This window comes from Oncorhynchus mykiss, chromosome 16, assembly GCF_013265735.2.
Source record: "Oncorhynchus mykiss isolate Arlee chromosome 16, USDA_OmykA_1.1, whole genome shotgun sequence".
NCBI classification, from domain to species: domain Eukaryota; kingdom Metazoa; phylum Chordata; class Actinopteri; order Salmoniformes; family Salmonidae; genus Oncorhynchus; species Oncorhynchus mykiss.
The window spans coordinates 28700574-28724080 of record NC_048580.1 but is presented as its reverse complement, the minus strand read 5'-3'; the positions used below and the strand labels follow the sequence as shown (position 1 = coordinate 28724080).

The window sequence follows — 23507 nt, the reverse complement described above, 5'->3', positions numbered from 1 at the left end:
TTCTTATGCTGGGCATCATTCACAAGTGATAGTCTGATGGGTGACAATATTATCCTATGTTTGATTTAATCTTGTCTTTCCATTTACTAAATAATATATGTGTGAAATTTGTTTTGATTTAGAATTGACCATTATCATGCACTTGTATTGTAACAGGGGCAGTGGGGAAAAATACATGCCATCTATGCATTTAAATAGTGAATGGAGGATGCTTTTTTCCAGAGTTTATTTTCATGCCAGCCAGGTAGGCTGTTCTCCTGTTGTAAATATAAGCAATGCGCTTAATATTAGGAAAGTTGAGAAATAAATATAGTAGGCCTAGCCTATAGAAAGCTGATGGGATCCTCCTCTTTTTAATAGATGCCATCACTCTGTTTTCTCCCCCAATTGCATAGCCTATAGAAATGTTGCGCATCCGGAGCTCATTGGGCTCTCGTATGGTGTTTGATTAGATTTCTGAATGCATTTGCATTGATGTCAGAGTGATTTAGAGGGACAATATAGTGCTGAGTACCAAGCAGTTAGCAAGTTTGGTAGGCTACTAATGACTAGCAGCAGCATCAGAGCTCAGAGACGTCTAATTACCGTGGTACTAAACGGTCATGTTGAATTTGACTGCCTTCATGACTCGTGACCGCCGGTGTGGTGGTAATAGTCACCGCAACAGCCCTATTTGTGATACTATTGATAATATTTTTCTGATACAGAAATACTTCCACAACTGTTGTACTGTCTCCCCACAAAACTTTTGTAGTTATTTGTTTGGGCAGAAAAACTATCTTGTTGTATCACTACATGTTTGCCAAATCTGTTGTACTTCAATTGTACAACTTGAGTGTGTACAGGGCCATAGTGTAGTCTTTACATGATGTGTAACCCTTGATCCAAACAGATATAGTAGGATCAGAAAGTGTAAGTCGGGCCTGTGATCTTTACAACCTTCAAAAAGAGGGGAAGTTTCTGACTCATGTCTGATAAATGCACCATGAGCGTGCATGGGAATAATAACCTTTTAAAACATTTTTTTTATCTCTGTTTATCCATAGGTTTTGATCTCACTAGAATGTATATTTGTTCAGGGTGAATTTTGGAATGTTGTTATATAGTAGAAATGTTGATAGACTATCAGTGTATTAATCTCAATAGTAATTTATTAATCTCAGTAATTTATAAAAAATGGTTGTGAATATAGGTTTTGATCTCACTAGAATGTATATTTGTTAATGGTGAATTTTGGAATGTTGTTATATAGTAGAAATATTGATAGACTATCAGTGTATTAATCACAGTAATTGATTAAAACTTTGTTGTGAATCTTATTTTATTTTGAGTTTCACCTCTGACTTCCTTGGGCTGCCACAATGTACAGTATCATAGCATGATTCTGTTCATTCAAAACTTAATTCTGAAGTAGGTTGTATCAGCAGCATTCATAATGAAGTATATTTCTCATGTTGATTGATGTTACTGTTTTCTCTCAACTGCTATGTTTCAGGTGGTGGTGGTGATGAGGAGTACATCTACATGAACAAAGTCATTGTGACTGGGCAGGGTCAGGACAAAGCTGACAGAGGTGAGAGTTCAAAGGTTGTTTCCTACAAGGTGGAACCTGCTTGATGGTGTAGCACTCTGTACTTGTTTGGTTCATACATTGTAAATTAGTATTATTGAGGCTTTACATACTTTCATAATCCAATATTTGAGGTGCACATAATTTAGCTTGAATTTTGCACTTTTGGTATTTGACCTACGTATTTGAACCCAGGTCTGGCTTTAACTCAAGTCACAGTCCCTCACAAATAAGAGTAACATAGAATAAAATGGCTTAATGTCAATCAATAAACCAAGTTTCGCTGTGAAAACCCAGAATTATGCACGTAAAACAGTCACGGTTGTTTTGTTGGGACTGTGCTCTTCTTAAACCACTGGAAAATTGTATTGCTGCTCATATCAGGTTCACCATTCAATCACAGGTTTTATGTGCTTGATAGGCTACATCACACTTTCCACAGGTGAGACTAAACAAAGTTTCCAACAGTAGCTGTAGCCATTCCCCCTCCCCCACACACACTCGTTTCCTGTGTATTTCTCAGTAGTTCTTTCTTTGTCCCCCCTCTCAAACCCACCACCTGAGGCGAGCCATTTCGTTTGGACTGTGATAAAAAATGAGCAGACCGAACACTAGACTTAACCAAACCGAAGGCTAGTAAAGCCACAGGCTTTTTTTTATAGCCACCCCAAGTACAAGGGTGTTCTCAGATCAAAAAGATGTCATGCATCTAGACCATTTTCTTTATTTGAATGGAGGGGTTGGGAAGGGTGTTTATTATAACAGAGACTAAAGACTGCATATGTATGGAAACATTGAGATCCTTTTTTTTGAAGGACACAAAAGGGAATACCTGTCATGTTGGGTGTCTTGTCTAACTTGCATCGCATGTACCCACATGGCTAGACAGAAATACTTTCTTTCAACCAACTGTTTTGAAACTCAATATGAGGGTTTGAATGTGTTTATGTCAACAGCATAGTGATTTAGTGATAACAGCCAGATGTATTGAATTTGTGAGCTCTGCAGAGTTGTTTAAATGTAATTTCTGTAACTTTCAGTGACTCCTGTGAATTTACGACTAGAGGTGTCCAGTATAAAGCACTCTGCTTGGGTTCCTATGACAACCCAGATGTCTACATGCTGAGAGGTGGAATGTCTGTCGAGAGGGGAAGACTGCTGTTTTGGCATGTGCATACAGTAGCTTAGAGACAAGGACCCACTGTCATAATGAACAGAGAAATAGGCAAATAACTATTAGGCAAACGTGAGGCAAAATGTTAACATTGTTATTTTGGCTAGAAGGCTAATGTAACTAGCATGCATCACCCAGGTGTATCTTACACATTGGTGTTTAAGAAGGAAGGTTATATAGTTCAATATAAATTACAAAGAGGAAGACAATCCCATGTATAAAGTAAAGTCCTTTAAGACCTAGTGAAAAAGATTAAGGCCTTACAAAAGGCGTGTTGTTTTTATCCTGATTTTAATATTATGATTCTCTTAGGCAGTATTCTTCTTTGCATTTGTGAAATGACTATCTTCCTTTTGATGGCCATTGTTGATTTTCATCGAATGTCCTTCTTTTGTGTCAAAATGACCAGACAACACACCAGATGCCCTGGCCAATGGGAGAGCAGGAAAACATGTCCCTGCCCCACAGAAGAGTCTTCCAGACTTGCCACCACCTAGAACAGTGAGTGATGTTCATTTATCTTACTACACCTTTCCAAATTACACCTAACATCCATGCTAGGACATCCATGAGTATTGAGAAATCGTTCTTTGCATATTGAACCATACAGACTTTAATGGGGTGTGCCGCAAGACTCCGTTTTGGCGCCTCTTATCTTTTGATGATACATTTCAGTTATAGATTTTTTTTTTACATAGAATATAATACAACTTTTAAAAGTAATAATATACACACCATGTGTTTTACCTTGTGTAGGACTACGATTAACATCAAATACTAACGTAACTCACTTGCTAGCATAACTGTTAAGCATCTTTGGCCTCATTCATTTCTAGCCTGGTTTTTCTCACATTCATTTGGTCGTTGTAGCACAGCCATGTTTTTTCCCGTAACTATAAATCCCAGGCCTGCAGTACCATTATTAATCAAGGCTTTAATATGTGTTGTAATCACCCACAGAAACAGGTATTTTATCCTTATACAATTGGAAAATTTGTGTGGAAATGAGTGTGTGAGACTTGAGAGGACTGATGTGTTTAATGTTGACTGGGGAGGCTAGGGGTCTCCTGAATTAGCACTGTGTGAGATTGGAAGGGTCACAGACAGACAGTAGGGTGGGATTATAGCTTTCCTTCTGAGTCTTTGAACTCCACACGTACACACACACACACAGAGAGACACACCCAGCACTGTTTTCTTATTAGCAACATCTGCTGTTGCTGTGGTTTGAGAGCTGTTTTGGTGGCTGGATATGAGCTCAGTAATGTTTTTCCCCTTGTTCTCCATGAAACAACACATTTCCTCACACAGCTCAAAAAAAATCTCTTCAGCACTTTACCCCAACTTGGCCAACGCACCGCTGTGTGGAAGGGCACATCTTGATGTTCTGAATGAACCTCGCCAAGAAATGACTGAAACTGAATGGTGGTTCAAGCCCTTAGCCCTGATGAAGTTTACTGTTTTTGTTACAGTTCCCCATCCTTAGTACTTTACCACAAAGTGCCTCCTGATGTATAATACAGTAGTAATATGTTGTCAGCTCGTCGGGGCAATTCTCCTCCTGCATCTTCTCTCACATCCTCCCAACCAATCCGCTCCTCCCATATAAGGTTCCGCATCTGTTGTCAGTCCAGTAAGTTTATCCCATTGTAACTTGGTCATTTACACTCAACTTATTGAAAAATGATTTCCTATGGTCGTGCCATGCATTGATTTAACACCCAAGAGCTCTTCACTAACGAATCCCTCCCAGGCATGAAAATTGACATTCTGAGCAGTGTCTGTAGCAATCGTCAACAGCAATGTTGTAAGCTACAAAGTATTTAGCTTTTTCAGCGAGCTGCTCTTGTAGATCGTTGGCTAGCTCATCCACGCAATCTGCCACTGTATTTCTCCTAAGGCTGACATTTGCAGATGCTTGCGTTTTTTTCTGGGCCCACTACTTTGCTAACTTTATCCATGCACTGCTTCATAAAATCACCTTTGGTGTATGGTCAGCCTGATTTAGCTATTTCATTCTAGGTAGAATCTGGCCTATACTGCTGCATCACTCTGTGATTTTGGCTTTGAAAACATAGTCTGCAGTTGTACAAGGCCCTTATTTAACTCTGCCACTTTCTGTAGCCTCTGATGTCTATTCAAGTCAGTGTTTTGTCCCATAATTGCACCTTATGTTAAATTCTTTCATTACGGCCACAGTCTTTTGGCAAACGATGGTCCACAAACAAGTACTCGATCTCCCAACTGTCGTGAAATTCCCTGCCTTCGCTGTCAACTTACCTTCTTTTTGCAATCTTCTGGCTAGCTGGCTGGCTGGCTGGCTGGCTGGCTGGCTGGCTGGCTGGCTGGCTAGCTGGCTGGCTGGCTGGCTGGCTGGCTTGCTGGCTGGCTAGCTGGCTAGTTATTTTTGATGATGTGGGACATAAAACAGTTGGGCTGCTGCTGAACTGTTAGTGAAAATATGATACAACCCACTTGCTGTCTCATGGGTGTGTACACTCTTAGAAATGATTATTTGCAGAGGGATAGATAGGGTTCTACCATTTTTTCTACCGTTTTCATCTGAAGAAACCTTTTTGGAAGAAAGGGTTATTTGAAGATTCTTTGAAAGGCAAGCGTGGTTCTACATAGAACCCTTCTGAATAAGAGTGTTTAATTGCCGTGTTTAATTGTTTAATTGCTATATTGTAATTATTTTGCCACTATGGCCTATTTATTGCCTTTACCTCCCTTATCCTACCTCATTTGCACACACTGTATATAGATAGACCTTTTCTATTTTATTATAGACTATATGTTTGTTTATTCCATGTGTAACTCTTGTGTTGTTGTTTGTGTTTCACTGCTTTGCTTTATATTGGCCAGGTCACAGTTGTAAATGAGAACTTGTTCTCAACTTGCCTACCTGGTTAAATAAAGGTGAAATAAAAAAGAATACGCTTTTTTATTGTAATTATTTCCATTTATTTTAAAGAGTCTGAGAATTTGTGTTTACCTCAGCATTTAAACTTTAACATGAGGAGTTTGTGGAATCTGATAAGTCTAAAAAGATAGGTGTGTGGGAATATTTGTGCATGTATCTGGTTTTCCCTTAATTCCATTTAACATATACAGTACTGACATAGAATCATGACAAAGATATTAACTGTCTTTCGAATGTTGTGATTTTATTCAGAAGAGAGAATGCGTGAACCAGCAGTGTACCATACAGGGCTGTGTGAACCAGCCATGTATGGTACACTGCAAATTGGCCAGTTTTACCTAGGGTTTATATTGACAAAATAAAGCAGCTAATCGTGGACTTCCAGAAACAGCAGAGGGAGCACACTCCTATCCACATTGACGGGACCGCAGTGGAGCAGGTGGAAAGCTTCAAGTTCCTCGGCGTACACATCACTGACGATCTGAAATGGTCTACCCAGACATACAGTGTGGTGAAGAAGGTGCAACAGTGCTTCTTCAACCTTAGGAGGCTGAAGATTTGTAGCTTGGCACCTAAAACCCTCACACACTTTTACAGATGCACAATTGAGAGGATCCTGTCGGGCTGTATCACTGCCTGGTACGGTAACCTGCAACCGCAGGGCTCTCCAGAGGGTAGTGCAGTCTGCCCGAAGCATCACTGGGGGCAAACTACCTGACCTACAGGACACCTACAGTACCCTATGTCACAGGAAGGCCAAAAAGATCATCAAGGACAACAACCACCCTAGCCACTGCCTGTTCACCCCGCTGTCATCCGAAAGGCAAGGTCAGTACAGGTGAATCAAAGCTGGGACCGAGAGACTGAAAAACAGCTTCCAAAAAAGTGTTAAACAAATCTAAATATATTTGAGATTCTTCAAAGTAGCCACCCTTTCCTTGATGACAGCTTTGCACACTCATGGCATTCTCTCAACCAGCTTCACCTGGAATGTTTTTCCAAGAGTCTTTAAAACCTCTTAAGGATTGGCCCCTTGTTTTCAATTTTCACCTAAAATACCCAAATCTAATTGCCTGTAGCTCAGGCCTTGAAGCAAATATATGAATATTCTTGGTACCATTTGAAAGAAAACACTTTGCAGTTTGTGGAAATGTGAAAGGAATGTAGCAGAATATCGCACATTAGATCTGGTAAAAGATCATACAAAGAAATAACTTTTTGAATTTTTTTTGTACCATCTTTGAAATGCAAGAGAAAGGCCATAATGTATTATTCCAGCTCAGGTGCAATTTAGATTTTGGCCACTAGATGGCAGCAGTGTATGTGCAAAGTTTCAGACTGATCCAAACAACCGTTGCATTTATGTTCAAAATCTTGTACCAAGACTGGCCAAATGTGCCTAATTTGTTTACAAATAATTTTTCATGTTCACAACTGTGCACTCTCCTCGATATCTTAACCACCATCGATAAGAAACATTACTGTGCAGCCGTATTCATTGATCTGGCCAAGGCTTTCGACTCTGTCAATCACCACATCCTCATCTGCAGACTCGACAGCCTTGGTTTCTCAAATGATTGCCTCGCCTGGTTCACCAACTACTTCTCTGATAGAGTTCAGTGTGTCAAATCGGAGGGTCTGCTGTCCGGACCTCTGGCAGTCTCTATGGGGGTGTCACAGGGTTCAATTCTTGGACTGACTCTCTTCTCTGTATACATCAATAATGTCGCTCTTGCTGATGGTGAGTCTCTGATCCACCTCTACGCAGACGACACCATTCTGTATACTTCTGGCCCTTCTTTGGACACTGTGTTAATTTACAACCCTCCAGGCAAGCTTCAATGCCATACAACTCTCCTTCCGTGGCCTCCAATTGCTCTTAAATACAAGTAAAACTAAATCTATTCTCTTCAACCGATCGCTGCCTGCACCTGCCCGCCTGTCCAACATCACTACTCTGGACGGCTCTGACTTAGAATACGTGGACAAATACAAATACCTAGGTGTCTGGTTAGACTGTAAACTCTCTTTCCAGACCCACATCAAACATCTCCAATCCAAAGTTAAATCTAGAATTGGCTTCCTATTTCGCAACAAAGCATCCTTCACTCATGCTGCCAAACATGTCCTTGTAAAACTGACCATCCTACCAATCCTCGACTTCGGCGATGTCATTTAGAAAATAGCCTCCAATACCCTACTCAACAAATTGGATGCAGTCTATCACAGTGCCATCCGTTTTGTCACCAAAGCCCCATATACTAGCCACCATTGCGACCTGCATGCTCTCGTTGGCTGGCCCTCGCTTCATACTCGTCGCCAAACCCACTGGCTCCATGTCATCTACAAGACCCTGCTAGGTAAAGTCCCCCCTTATCTCAGCTCGCTGGTCACCATAGCAGCACCCACCTGTAGCATGCGCTGCAGCAGGTATATCTCTCTGGTCACCCCCAAAACCAATTCTTCCTTTGGCCGCCTCTCCTTCCAGTTCTCTGCTGCCAATGACTGGAACGAACTACAAAATCTCTGAAACTGGAAACACTTATCTCCCTCACTAGCTTTAAACACCAGCTGTCAGAGCAGCTCACAGATTACTGCACCTGTACATAGCCCACCTATAATTTAGCCCAAACAACTACCTCTTTCCCTACTGTATTTATTTTATTTTATTTATTTATTTATTTATTTTGCTCCTTTGCACCCCATTATTTTTATTTCTACTTTGCACATTCTTCCATTGCAAATCTACCATTCCAGTGTTTTACTTGCTATATTGTATTTACTTTGCCACCATGGTGTCACGCCCTGGTCTTAGTATTTAGTGTTTTCTTTATTAATTTGGTCAGGCCAGGGTGTGACATGGGTTTTGTGTGTGTGGTGTGTTTTGTCTTTGGGTTTTTGTTAGGTATTGGGTTTGTATTATAGTAGGGGTTTCTAGCATAGTCAATGGCTGTCTGGAGTGGGTCTCAATCAGAGGCAGGTGTTTATCGTTGTCTCTGATTGGGAACCATATTTAGGCAGCCATGAGTGTTTCGTGGGTGATTGTTCCTGTCTCTGTGTTTCTTTGCACCAGATAGGCTGTATAGGTTTTTGCGTTACGTTTCTTGTTTTGTATTGTTCGTGTTTATTTCGTTATTAAACATGTATCAAGAATACCACGCTGCATTTTGGTCCGACTCTCCTTCACCGCAAGAAAACCGTAACACATGGCCTTTTTTCTTGCCTTTACCTCCCTTATCTCACCTCATTTGCTCACATCGTATATAGACTTGTTTCTACTGTATTATTGACTGTATGTTTGTTTTACTCCATGTGTAACTCTGTGTTGTTGTATTTGTCGAACTGCTTTGCTTTATCTTGGCCAGGTTGCAATTGTAAATGAGAACTTGTTCTCAATTTGCCTACCTGGTTAAATACATTTTTTTTTTAAATAACATGGTATTATTTCATTGTAATAGCTACTGTAAATTGAACAGTGCAGTTAGATTAACAAGAATTTAATATTTCTGACAATATCAGATATGTCTATGTCCTGGGAAATCTTATTGTTACTTACAACCTCATGCTAATTGCATTAGAATACTTCAGCTCAACCGTCCCGCAGGGGACCCACCAATCCTGAATAAGTTTTTTAAGGAGTTCCCACATATGCTGAGCACTTGTTTGCTTTTTTCCTTCACTCTGCGGTCCAAGTCATCCCAAACCATCTCAATTGGGTTGAAGTTGGGTGATTGTGGAGGCCAGGTCATCTGATGCAGCACTCCATCACTCGCCTTCTTGGTCAAATAGCCCTTACACAGCCTGGAGGTGTGTTGGGTCATTGTCCGGTTGAAAAACAAATGACAGTCCCACTAAGAGCAATACAAATGGGATGGAGTATCACTGCAGAATGCTGTGGAGGCTATGCTGGTGTGCCTTGAATTCTAAGTAAATCACTGACAATGTCACCAGCAAAGCACCCCTACACCATCACACCTCCTCCTTCATGCTTCACTGTGGGAACCACACATGCAGAGATCATCCGCTCACCTACTCGGTGTCTCACAAAGACAAATCACAAATTTGGACTAATCAGACCAAAGGACAGATTTGCACCTGGTAATGTCCGTTGATCGTGTTTCTTGGCCCAAGCAAGTCTCTTCTTATTATCGCTGTCCTTAAGTAGTGGCTTCTTTGCAGCAATTTGACCATAAAGGCCTTATTCACGCAGTCTCTTCTGAACAGTTGATGTTGAGATGTGTCTGTTACTTAAACTCTGCGAACCATTTATTTTGCCTTCAATTTCTGAGGCTGGTAACTCTAATGAACTTATCCTCTGCAGCAGATGTAACTCTGGTTCTTCCTTTCCTGTGGCAGTCCTCATGAGAGCCAGTTTCATCGTAGAACTTGACGGTTTTTGTGACTGCACTTGAAGAAACGTTCAAAGTTCTTCAAATGTTTTGCATTGACTGACCTTCATGTCTTAAAGTAATGATGGACTGTCGTTTCTCTTTGCTTATTTGAGCTGTTCTTGCCATATGGATTTGGTCTTTTACCAAATAGGGCTAGCTTCTGTATACCACCCCTACATTGTCACAACACAACTGATTGTCTCAAACGCATAAACACATTAATTTTTAACAAGGCACACCTGTTAATTGAAATACATTCCAGGTGACTACCTCATTACGCTGGTTGAGAGAATGCCAAGTTTGTGCAAGGCTGTCATCAAGGCAAAGGGTGGCTACACTTTTTTGGTTACTACATGATTCTATGTGTCATTTTATAGTTTTGATGTCTTCACTGTTAATAATAATAACAATAAAGAAAAACCCTCGAATGAGTAGAGGTGGCCAAACTTTTAACTGCTCCTAAAATACAAAATCAAATAGCTAAAAGATCCTTGGTATGAATTTCATAAAACAATTCCATATAGCTTAGTAGACCCTTCCCCACCCCCCGTTTAGACAGGCCTAGACTCTCATGTGTTAAAAGGTAGGTTATTTTTCACAAGGATTTCCACACCTCTACTTCTGTAAATTATGAGAAAATAACTTGTCCAAACACCCCTTGTTGCAATTTCAGATGCTCCTTATCCAAATGAATTTATTGCAACAGACCAATATCAATATAGATGTTTTTAAGAGTACTTTTTTCCTCAAGTGCCTTTATTTTAGTGTCCATTGATGTAGCCGAGGTTTCCATAGTAACAATTCTTCCTTCCACCTTAACAACATACTTGCAACCTGTAGTTCGGCTGAATGGCCTACTATTGCTTCCAAGACAGTTGCTATCTTTGACATCAATCACCTTAATAATGTTGTCAGTCATCTTTTGGATCACTTGAGCCATTGTACCTGGCTCCACAATTCTGTCAACCTCGCTAGCTAGCTCATTCTGCACATCTACAGTCGTGGCCAAAGGTTTTGAGAATGACACAAATATTAATTTCAACAAAGTTTGCTGCTTCAGTGTCTTTAGATATTTTTTGTCAGGTGTTACTATGGAATACTGAAGTATAATTGCAAGCATTTCATAAGTGTCAACGGCTTTTATTAACAATTACATGAATTTGATGCAGAGTCAATATTTGCAGTGTTGACCCTTCTTTTTCAAGACCTCTGCAATCCACCTTGGCATGCTGTCAATTAACTTCTGGACCACATCCTGACTGATGGCAGCCCATTCTTGCATAATCAATGCTTGGAGTTTGTCAGAACTTTGTTTTTGTTTGTTTGTCCACCCGATTGACCATAAGTTCTCAATGGGATTAAGGTCTGGAGAGTTTCCTCGCCATGGACCCAAAATATCGATGTTTTGTTCCCCGAGCCACTTAGTTATCACTTTTGCCTTATGGCAAGGTGCTCCATCATGCTGGGAAAGGCATTGTTCGTCACCAAACTGTTCCTGGATGGTTGGGAGAAGTTGCTCTCGGAGGATGTGTTGGTACCATTCTTTATTCATGGCTGTGTTCTTAGGCAAAATTGTGAGTGAGCCCACTCCCTTGGCTGAGAAGCAACCCCACACATGAATGGTCTCAGGATGCTTTACTGTTGGCATGACACAGGACTGATGGTAGCGTTCACCTTGTCTTCTCCGGACAAGCTTTTTTCCGGATTCCCCAAACAATTGGAAAGGGGATTCATCAGATAAAATGACTTTACCCCAGTCCTCAGCAGTCCAATCCCTGTACCTTTTGCAGAATATCAGTCTGTCCCTGATGTTTTTCCTGGAGAGAATTGGCTTCTTTGCTGCCCTTCTTGACACCACGCTATCCCGCAAAAGCGTGCAGATGCACTCACACCTGCCTGCTGCCATTCCTTACTGGTACTGGTGGTACTGGTGGTGCCCCGATCCCGCAGCTGAATCAACTTTAGGAGATGGTCCTGCCGCTTGCTGGACTTTCTTCGGCGCCCTGAAGCCTTCTTCACAACAATTGAACCGCTCTCCTTGAAGTGCTTGATGATCCAATAAATTGTTGATTTCCTTGCCTGTGAAGCCCTTTTTGTGCAAAGCAATGGTGACGGCATGTGTTTCCTTGCAGGTAACCATGGTTGACAGAGGAAGAACAATGATTCCAAGCACTACCATCTTTTTGAAGATTCCAGTTTGTTATTCAAACTCAATCAGCATGACAGAGTGATATCCATCCTTGTCCTCGTCAACACTCAAACCTGTGTTAATGAGAGAATCACTGACATGATGTCAGCTGGTTCTTTTGTGGCAGGGTTGAAATGCAGTGGAAATATTTTTGGGGGATTCAGTTAATTTGCATGGCAGAGAGGAACTTTGCAATTAATTGCAATTCATCTGATCCCTCTTCATAACATTCTGAAGTATAGGCAAATTGCCATCATACAAACTGAGGCAGCAGGCTTTGTGAAAATTAACATTTGTGTCATTCTCATAACTTTTGGCCACGACTGTACAGGGGTGGTGGTTTTGGTCAAGTTCTTAGTAGTTCTGCCAGGCATGTTGACGGAATCCTTTGAGAAATAATCATCAATACCCGTAGAGTAATTTATGTCACAAATTGTACTACTTTTTCAATCTCAGAAATTAATATAAAGAGAGAAATTAACAAATGCCACAGGAGCTCACTGAAACACGGTGCCATTTTGTCCCTCCAAGAGAAGGCCGGTTTAATGTTGAAAAAAAGGTTATCTTACTTAGAATATAGTCCTGATCATATAGGCCTAGACGATATCCAAAACAACTAACATCACACTGAATTCATACATTTTAGGTAATTCTAATTGTAAAGTCATGTCTTTCTACTCAATACCAAAACTAATTTTACCAATCTGGAAGGTAAAGTCGTTAAAGTACTCAATAACGTCTGTAGCCATGAAGTGCTTTGAAAGGCGGGTCCTGGCTCACTTCAACACCATTATCCCAGAAACTCTAGACCCACTCCAATTTGCATACCGCCCCAACAGATCCACATATGATGCAAAATCTACTGCACTCCACACTGCTGTTTCACACCTGGACAAAAGGAACACCTATGTGAGAATGCTATTCGTAGACTACAGCTCAGCGTTCAACACAATAGTGTCCTCAAAGCTCATCACTAAGCTACGGACCCTGGGACTAAACACCTTCCTCTGCAACTGGATCCTGGACTTCCTGACGGGCCACACCCAGGTGATAAGGGTAGGTAACAACACATCCGCCACGCTGATCCTCAACACGGGGGCCCCTCGGGTGCGTGCTCAGTCCCCTCCTGTACGACCTGTTAACTCATGACTGCATGGCCAGGCACGAATACAACACCGTCATTAAGTTTGCCGATGACACAACAGTGGTAGGTCTGATCACCGACAAAGACGAGACAGCCTATAGGAAGGAGGTCAGAGACCTGACTGTGTGGTGCAAGGACAACAACCTCTCCCTCAACGTGATCAAGATGAAGAAGATGATTGTGGACTACAGGAAAAGGAGGACCGAGCATGCCCCTGTTCTCATCGACAGGGTTGTAGTGGAGCAGGTCGAGAGCTTCAAGTTCCTTGGTGTCCACATCACCAACAAACTAACATGGTCCAAGCACATCAAGACCATTGTGAAGAGGCCACGACAAAACCTATTCCCCCTCAGAAGACTGAAAGGATTAGGCATGGGTCCTCAGATCTTCAAAAGGTTCTACAGCTGCACCATCGAGAGCATCCTGACAGGTTGCATCACTGCCTGGTATGGCAACTGCTCGGCCCAGTACATCACCGGGGTCAAGATTCCTGCCATCCAGGACCTCTGTGCCAGGCGGTGTCAGAGGAAGGCCCTAAAAATTGTCAAAGACTCCAGCCTCCCTAGTCATAGACTGTTCTCTCTGCTACCGCACGACAAGCAGTACCGGAGCACCAAGTCTAGGTCCAAAACGCTTCTTAACAGCTTCTACCCTCAAGCCATAAGACTCCTGAACAGCTAATTAAATGGCTACTCAGACTATTTGCATTGCCTCCCTCCCTCTTTTACACTGCTGCTACTCTCTGTTTATTATCCATGCATAGTCACTTTAACTCTACCTACATGTACATATTACCTCAATTACCTCGACTAACCGGTGCCCCCACACATTGACTCTGTACCGTATCCCCTGTATATAGCCTCGCTATTGTTATTTTTCTGCTGCTCTTTAGTTATTTGTTACTTTTGTTTCTTACTTTTTTGGGGGTATTTTTCTTAAAACTGCATTGTTGTAAGTAAGATCTACACCTGTTGTTTTTGGCGAATTTGACAAATAAAATATTGGTTTGATTTGTATTTCAGATGGAATCCTGGCATTAATAATTTAGCTGTGTACTTCCACCACCAGTACAAACTGCTTTCACTTTAAATTATGATGACAATAACAATGTGATCAAATACATTTTTTGGATTATATTATAATGACTGTTATTATGCTAACAACTCTAAATCATTTTCATCATGTTTGAAAATGATTGAGCAATTCAATTTGGTTCTCCACACTGACTAAGTAAGTATAAAAGGGATTCAGACATGAATAATTTAGCTGTGCATTTCGGATGGAATACAGGCATTAGACCATACCAGAGGATACCAAAATAGAGCTCATTCTGGCCCCCATAAAAATTCTGTGACCATACCCGCCCGAACACCCTGGGGCTGGCTACTTTTTCTATTTGTTTGGCTACTCCATGTACCTATGGAAAACACTGAATGATGGTAACACCAATGTGACATTTGGGGTTATTGAGGATTTTCTTGAATGGAGGCCACAGATGCCCAAATCTAAGGCAATTAACCCTTAGAAAATTATTAACTTAAGTGATATGATTCATTATTTAGCTCACAATGATATTTCCCTTCATTTAAATCGAATAACACCAAGTGACACTTTGGATTTAGACACAAAATGATCAATGGAATCCTCAAATGTTTAACATATTAAAACAGGAGGGGGGGGGGACTTAGCTAATAACTTTTTTTAAATGTAGATACTTTTGACTCTGAAGAGAATGCTCAAGGTCCTTTGAAATGAGTGACTTTCAAGGCGGTAACACCAATGATCTAAAACTAAGGGACATGCATTATACTAGTGATAAAAATATGCATTTTATTAGTCGCCTTTGTTTTTATTGATCTATACAATATATTACATCATTTTGTTTACTTTCTAGCATTCAAAATAATAGATACAGTGCATTTGGAAAGTATTAATTTTATTACATTTATTACAGTTTTTTCCCCGCATTAATCTGCATGCATTACCCCTTAATGACAAAGCAAAAACAAGTTTTTAGAAATGTTGACAAATAAAAAATAAACTAATATCATATTCACATAAGTATTCAGACCCTTTACTCGGTACTTTGTTGAAGGATGTTTGGCAGTGATTACAGCTTTGAGTCTTTTCTGGTAATGACGCTACATGCTCTGGCACATCTGTATTTGGGAGTTTCTCCCATTCTTCTCTGCAGATATTCGCAAGCTCTGCTAGATTGGATGGGGAGTGTTGCTGCACAGCCATTTTCAGGTCTCTCCAGAGATGTTCAATTGGGTTCAAGTCCAGGCATTGGCTGGGCCACTCAAGGACATTCAGAGACTTTTCCAAACTCCACTCCTGTGTTGTCTTGGCTGTGTGCTCAGGGCTATTGTCCTGTTGGAAGGTGAACTTTTGCCCCAGGCTGAGGTCCTGAGCGCTCTGGATCAGGTTTTCATCAAGGATCTCTCTGTGCTTTGCTCCATTCATCTTTCCCTCCATCCTGACTAGTCTCCCAGTGTCTGCCTTTGAAAGACATCCCCACAGCATGATGCTGCCACCACCATGCTTAACCATAGGGATTGTGCCAGGTTTTCTCCAGACGGGATAATTGGCATTCAGGCCATGGAGTTCAATCTTGGTTTCATCAGACCAGAGAATCTTGTTTCTCATGATTTCTTTAGGTGCCCTTTGGATAACTCCAAGCGAGCTGTCATGTGCCTTTTATTGAGGAGTGGCTTCCGTCTGGCCACTCTACCATAATGGCCCGATTTGGTGGAGTGCTCTAGAGATGGTTGTCCTTTTGGAAGGTTCTCCCATCTCCACAGAGGAACTCTGGCGCTCTGTCAGAGTGACCATCAGGCTCAATTTTGAGTCTCATATCAAATAGTCTGAATACTTATAAAAATAAGGTATTTGTTTTCGCTTTTTCGCTTCTTCATTATGGGTTATTGTAAATTGTTTTTTTAAATCCATTTTAGAATAAGGCTGTAACATAACAATATGTGGAAAAAGTCAAGGGGTCTGAATACTTTCCATAGGGATTGTGCCAGGTTTTCTCCAGACGGGATGCTATCTCTAAATCTCCAAAACTTGTCACTACAACTCTAAACATCACTACTGGGACAAGCCAATTTGCTTTCCTTAAATACTTGTAATAATGCATAAACAGAGTTTTGCAGTATAAAGGATTTGCATGATTTTTATCATTGATAAACAGTTCAATATAAACAAAAACATGTATGATGTGTGACTTTGTATTTTTAAAGTGTTTTTCATGGTTGCAAAGGCAAGGGGCGCAAATGCCACCACATTTCAAGAACGACCCGATTTACATTATGAATAATGAAGGAGGTACAAACAGAAAATACAGTTTTACTACTACTGCTAATATACAGTAATTCTAGGCTACCACCACCAGTAAAAACTGCTTTCACTTTAAATTATGATGACAATAACAATATGGTCAAATACATTTTTGTATTCTATTATAATGACTTTTATTGTGCTAACAACTCTAATTCATTTTCATTGTGTTTGATGATTGAGCAATTCAATTTGGTTCCCTATACTAACCAGTATAAAAGTTGGGACCAAAGTGTCCATAGTTGTGTCACAACTTCCCTCTAAGTGAGGGAAAGAGCAGGGAGATAGACAGGGACATTATCAGAGCCCTGGACACAGGATTAACAACACAGCAGCCCTTCTGATTTGTATCACTATCTTCTCCCTCTTTCCCAGCCCAGATTGAGTGTTTTCGCTGTGCTGAATTCTTGGCATAGGAACGAGGGACTTTCCATGTTCTGGGTGTTCATTTTGTTTTTTTCCCACTCTTTCTCAAAACACTCCCCCCTATTCTTCCCCCGCGACTGTTATTTTTTCCCTGACTCCTGAACCGCTACCCTGGCCTGCCGTTTCCGTGGTGATGAGGCAGGGGTTATTGTGTGTGTGTATGGTTGCGTCCCAAATGGCAACCTATTCCCTATGCAGTTCACTACTTTTGACCAGGGCCCATAGGGTTCTGGTAAAAGTAGTGAGTGCACTATACAGGGAATAGTTTGCTATTTGGGATGCATCCTATGCATGTGGGGTAGGTGGGGGGGGGGGGGGGGGGGGGGGGGGGATTCTGGTCGCCGTGGGAAGTTAGACTGTTTGGACTTAGGAGGGTGAAGTCCTAGCAGAGCTGGTTAGGCTGTTATGTTATCCAGCGCGTTGGTGAATGCAACTGTGCGACTGGGAACAATTTAATGATGCTTTTTTGCCAACGTTTACTGACACCAGCCGTGTTCAACAGGAGTTGAGCGTCCGTAAATTTGTCAGTTATTCTGAATTTACTAGCTACGTCTATCATCAGTTGTCACAGTGACATCATGAACAGTCTATTGAAATGGTTACTTGCATAGTGGAGTCTTTTGTTTAGACATGTAGCGAGCTAAACAATAAACCATAATCCCAACTCATAACATTATAACCCTGCATGAATCTACAGGAAGCTAACCAACCAGGTTCAATGTTAGCTAGCTAACATTAGGCTATAACTAGCAATGCAAATGGCTCTAAGACAGGAATCATATTTACTACACAGATCATACAAGTAACGTTAGCTAGCTAGCGAGCCAGCCAGTAAACATTAGCTAGTTAACGTAAACTCACCCCATTCTGTACAAATGTGCGTAACCGCGATATTCAAACGAGGCTACAAAGAAAACTAATGGGACTGTAGCGACTGTGTTGACTTTAAAATCGGGGGTGTGAACTAGGTTTCAAGCGTTGATCGACATGGTAATGGCACTATAGTATTGGAGAAAAGTTTAAAAAACGGACCCTCCGTTACATCGGGACGTGTCATGTCGTAATGTACAGCACGCATAAAGCAACTATTTCTGTCTTACAATCTCTCTCCACCAGGTGTAGCACTTCTCTCATTCTTTAAAAACAAGAAATGGACCGTGACGGGGGTAAGGGAGAGATACCTAGTAATTTTTTTGCGTCATCATTGCATGCAATCATCATTCTCAAAGCTGCTCTTTACTTCTAAGATCACTTTAGCACCGCCCTAAAAACCCAATTCAAACCTTCAAATAGGTATGTAATGACACATTATGTAAACTCTTTATAGTGTTTTATTTACATTTTAGAGGCGATAAGGTGATAAGTTGGACAGATCGAGTGAAAAAAAGCAATTTCCCCACACAACATCTCTCCGTCTCACTATCACACATTAGTTCCGCTTCCCCAACCGCCATTTTAAGAAAAGACCCGACGGGGCTCATTGCCTGCTTGAATTATGCAGAAACGGGCAGCGTTTAGGTCATGTAATTGATTTAGTTGGAAAGGGGAGAAATTGTGTTTTACAATGGTATTGACATTACAGTTGATCTGGAAGTATTATGTTTTGGGGGCGCTAAAATAAGGGCAATTGTACGGACCAAGGCTATGTACGAGTTTGTGAGTTTACTATAGCTAACATTACAATTGAACTTGAAATGAAAACAACTTTCTGACAAAATTTGAAATCTGAAAATGTAGCTAGCTAGATTATTTTACCCGTCCGTATACATGGATGGACATTCCCCCTCTGTGTCACGGATGCCATGGTTGCATTTGTTTCAAGATGTAATCCGGAGACAGGTATTTTATACAACAGCCTTCAGTGTGCTCTCTTTTCGATTATTTGGTAAAAGAAAACAAGTCAATATTATGGCAAAAACAGCTCAAATAAGCAAAGAGGAATGACAGTCCATTATTTTGAGAAATTGTCACAAAATGTCTTTGTGAGACGCAAAGTAAAGTACCCCCACAACATGATGCTGCCACCCACGTGCTTTACTGTTGGGATGGTGTTCTTTGGCTTGCAAGCCTCCCCCTTTTTCCTCCAAACATAACGGTGGTCATTATGGCCAAACAGTTCTATTTTTGTTTCATCAGACCCGATAACATTTCTCCAAAAAGTATTATCTTTGTCTCCATGTGCAGTTGCAAACCGTAGTCTGGCTTTTTCATGGCGGTTTTGGAGCAGTGACTTCTTCCTTGCTGAGCGGCATTTCAGGTTATGTTGATATAGGACTCGTTTTACTGTGGATATAGATACTTTTGTACCTGTTTTCTCCAGCATCTTCACAAGGTCGTTTGCTGTTGTTCTGGGATTGATTTGCACTTTTTGCACCAAAGTACCTTAATCTCTAGGAGACAGAACGCGTCTCCTTCCTGAGCAGTATGACGGCTGTGTGGTCCCATGGTGTTTATACTTGCGTACTTTTGTTTGTACAGATGAACGTGGTACCTTCATTCATTTGGAAATTGCTCCCAAGGATGAACCAGACTTGTGGAGGTCTGCAATATTTTTTTCTGAGGTCTTGGCTGATTTCTTTTGATTTTCCCATGATGTCAAGTAAAGAGGCATTGAATTTGATGGTCGGCCTTGAAATACATCCACAGGTACACCTCCAATGGACTCAAATTATGTCAATTAGCCTATCGGAAGCTTCTAAAGCCATAGCAAGTCAGTTAAGACTTTACAATGATTTCCTAGGAACCTGTTGTGACTCGGGGGCAGTATTTTCATTTTTGGAAAAAAATAACGTTTTAAACGGGATATTTTGTCAGGACAAGATGCTAGAATATGCATATAATTGACAGCTTACGATAGAAAACACTCTAAAGTTTCCAAAACTGTAAAAAATATTGTCTGTGAGTATAACAGAACTGATGTTGCAGGCGAAAGCCTGAGAAAAATCCAATCCGGAAGTGCCTCCTATTTTGAAAGCGCTGCGTTCCAATGCGTCCCTATTGAGCAGTGAATGGGCTATCAACCAGATTACTCTTTCTCCGTATTCCCGGAGGTTTCTACAGCATTGTGACGTAGTTTTATGCATTTATGTTGAAGAATACCCGTAAGCGGCTACATTGTGCAAGTGGTCACCTGATGCTCCCAGAGAGAGTCTCGCGTAAAATACAGAGGTAGCCATTACTCCAATCGGTCCTACTGAAAAACTAATTTTCCCGATGGATATATTATCGAATAGATATTTGAAAAACACCTTGAGGATTGCCATGTTTCTGTCAATATTATGGAGCTAATTTTGAATATTTTTCGCCGTTTTCGTGACTGCAATTTCCTGGCGATTTCTATTTTTGCTATCTAACTGGGAGTCTCGTGAGTGAAAACATCCGAAGCTCATCAAAGGTAAATTATTTGCTTTTCTGATTTCCATGACCAAGTTACCTGCTGCTAGCTGGACAAAATGCTATGCTAGGCTATCGATAAACTTACACAAATGCTTGTCTAGCTTTGGCTGTAAAGCATATTTTGAAAATCTGAGATGACAAGGTGATTAACAAAAGGCTAAGCTGTGTCTCTAATATATTTAATTTGTGATTTTATGAATAGGAATATTTTCTAGGAATATTTATGTCCGTTGCGTTATGCTAATTAGTGTCAGGTGATGATTACGCTCCCTCATGCTGGATGGGAAGTCACTAGAGGTTTAACTGCCTTGTTCAGGGGCAGCATTACATATTTTACCTTGTCAGCTCGGGAATTCGATCTAGCAACCTTTCGGTTACTGGCCCAACTGGCACATAATAACATTACCATATATCCTCCAGTAAAACTAATCCTGTCCAACTAGGGCACAATAGGGCCTGACCTATAGCCAGATGTTTAAATCAGGCTTATTTTTGGTTCTGTATGAAAGTTGAAAATAAGTAATTTATAGATGTCTATGTTTGGATCAAATCAAGGATGTTCCAGACCAAACAAACGTCTATGATTGGTTCAGATTTAATCCGGACCGGACCAAAAATGTATGTCTGTGGATGTGGAAATCAAGTCCGGAACGGCACTAAAAAAAGACATCCAAAAGGCGTTGGTGTCGGTCCTTGCTTACTGAGGTGTAGCCTACAGTGTTGCCTGAAATATAATTTTATGAATGCCCATCTATGCGGTAAGCCTACTGTTTGTAAAACAGGCCATTGCATTGCCTTTATTAGTCCTGATTCCTGTGTCTAATCGATTTGGCTATTTAAGCTCTGAATATCAGTTACCCAACTTTATCAAATCATATTTTATTTGTCACATGCTCCGAATACAACCTTACCGTGAAATGCTTACTTATGAGCCCTTAACCTACAATCCCAGCATTGGTTATCAGCAGGAGTTATCACGGGCATTTTACCTGTATTTGTAATGTGTTTACACAGCGGGAAATGCAAAGTATTTTATTTTTCTCTATGATCAGCTTTTCAGAAAAATGTACAGATACAAACTTGAAACCACTAATCATGACATTGGGGTGAAATTCCTGGACAACAATTGTCAATAAAAAAATAGATTTAACTGGGCAAGTCAGTGAAGAACAAATTCTTATTTACAATGATGGCCTACCCGGCCAAACCCGGATGACGCTGGGCCAATTGTGCGCCAATTGTGCGCCTCCCTATGGGACTCCCAATTAAGGCTGGATGTGATACAGCCTGGATTTGAACCAGGGACTGTAGTGACGCCTCTTACACTGAGATGCAGTGCCATTTCCCGCGGGGCCACTCAAGGGGCCTTAGTGGCTCCTGTCCTGGTTTTAGGATATGTTGTTTGTTAACATGACAGCTCATTTTTTATTTGATTGAGCGCTATTTAGGTTAGACTATTTGATCAGAGAAAACTGCATGATGTAAAAAGGGTCCATTTAATCCTGCCTAATGAGCGGGCAGGTCGTGCCTATAGCATATTGTCATCACATTTAATATTTTGGTTATAACAAACTCTGACCACCGTAACACATGTGACAGTAAAATGGATGTAGAGGACGTGACAAATAAACTAAAAACAGGAATATTTATAGGTTGCTCAGGAGGTAAAAGGAAAGACAGATGTGTGGAATAAATGTGACTAAAAAAAGGTAAGGAGCAAGGGCTGCGTACATATTATGTGTGCCAAACAGGTGCTGTATAGATTGCAATATAATTTTCCTGACCGTTTGGAACAATGTAAACAACACTAAATAAGTACAAGCATACCAGAGAGTCTATTGTAACTTTTTTTGTCAAGCCTATTGTTACATTAATTTTTGTTTTGTTTAAGGTAATTATTCAAGACTCGCTTTATTTTATTTTAAAACTAAAATGCTTGATTTAATTTCAATCATGAATGACTCGTAAGCTGTGTGATGACATGAACAAATTAAGAAATGAATGATTGATTGATACAGTCGCCTATAAAAGTATTGAAATATAGGCCTGAGTAAATTACGGTATTAAGACTAAACAGGATGTGCTTCTAGGCCTAGAGCTCGATTGTGGTTATAGAAGGCTGCTATACAAAGCCTACTAATGATAAGAACATTACTTATTATAATAATAATAATGGTAATAATAACAATAAGTAGGACATCAAGAAAAAATAATGTTATTATTATTACAAATATCATTTTCAGACTATTTGGAACAGTGTAAACACTACATAAATTATGAACTTCCGGCACCGACAGAGATGGCCGCCTCGCTTCGCGTTCCTAGGAAACTATGCAGTTTTTTGTTTTTTTACATGTTATTTCTTACATTGGTACCCCAGGTCATCTTAGGTTTCATTACATACAGTCGAGAAGAACTACTGAACATAAGAGCAGCGTCAACTCACCATCAGTACGACCAAGAATATCACTTTCGCGAAGCGGATCCTGTGTTCTGCCTTTCACCCAGGACAACGGAATGGATCCCAGCCGGCGACCCAAAAAAACGCGTTCGTAAAAGGGGGAAACGGAGCGGTCTTCTGGTCAGACTCCGGAGACGGGCACATCGTGCACCACTCCCTAGCATTCTTCTCGCCAATGTCCAGTCTCTTGACAACAAGGTTGATGAAATCCGAGCAAGGGTAGCATTCCAGAGGGACATCAGAGACTGTAACGTTCTTTGCTTCACGGAAACATGACTCACTGGAGAGACGCTATCGGAGTTGGTGCAGCCAGCTGGTTTCTCCACGCATCGCGCAGACAGAAACAAACATCTTTCTGGTAAGAAGAGGGGCGGGGGCGTATGCTTCATGGTTAACGTGACGTGGTGTGATCATAACAACATACAGGAACTCAAGTCCTTCTGTTCACCTGATTTAGAATTCCTCACAATCAAATGTCGACCGCATTATCTA

The 23507-nt window shown here is 40.9% G+C and overlaps 1 protein-coding gene across 5 annotated transcripts in view; it reads left to right on the top strand.

The window, feature by feature from the left end:
- afap1l2 (actin filament associated protein 1-like 2) overlaps positions 1 to 23507 on the top strand; it is a 140871-nt gene that overhangs the window by 42922 nt on the left and 74442 nt on the right. For 4 of the 5 annotated variants that reach the window (XR_005036500.1, XM_036946702.1, XM_036946700.1 and 1 more), the window contains exons 4-5: positions 1496 to 1573; positions 3154 to 3245. Coding sequence is in view for 4 of the 5 variants with exons in the window: in XM_036946702.1 (XP_036802597.1) it covers positions 1496 to 1573; positions 3154 to 3245 (170 nt within the window). In the remaining variant the exon portion in view is untranslated. Of the gene's footprint in view, positions 1 to 642; positions 649 to 1495; positions 1574 to 3153; positions 3246 to 23507 lie in introns of all 5 variants that reach the window. The other variant, XM_036946701.1, reaches the window with a different exon arrangement.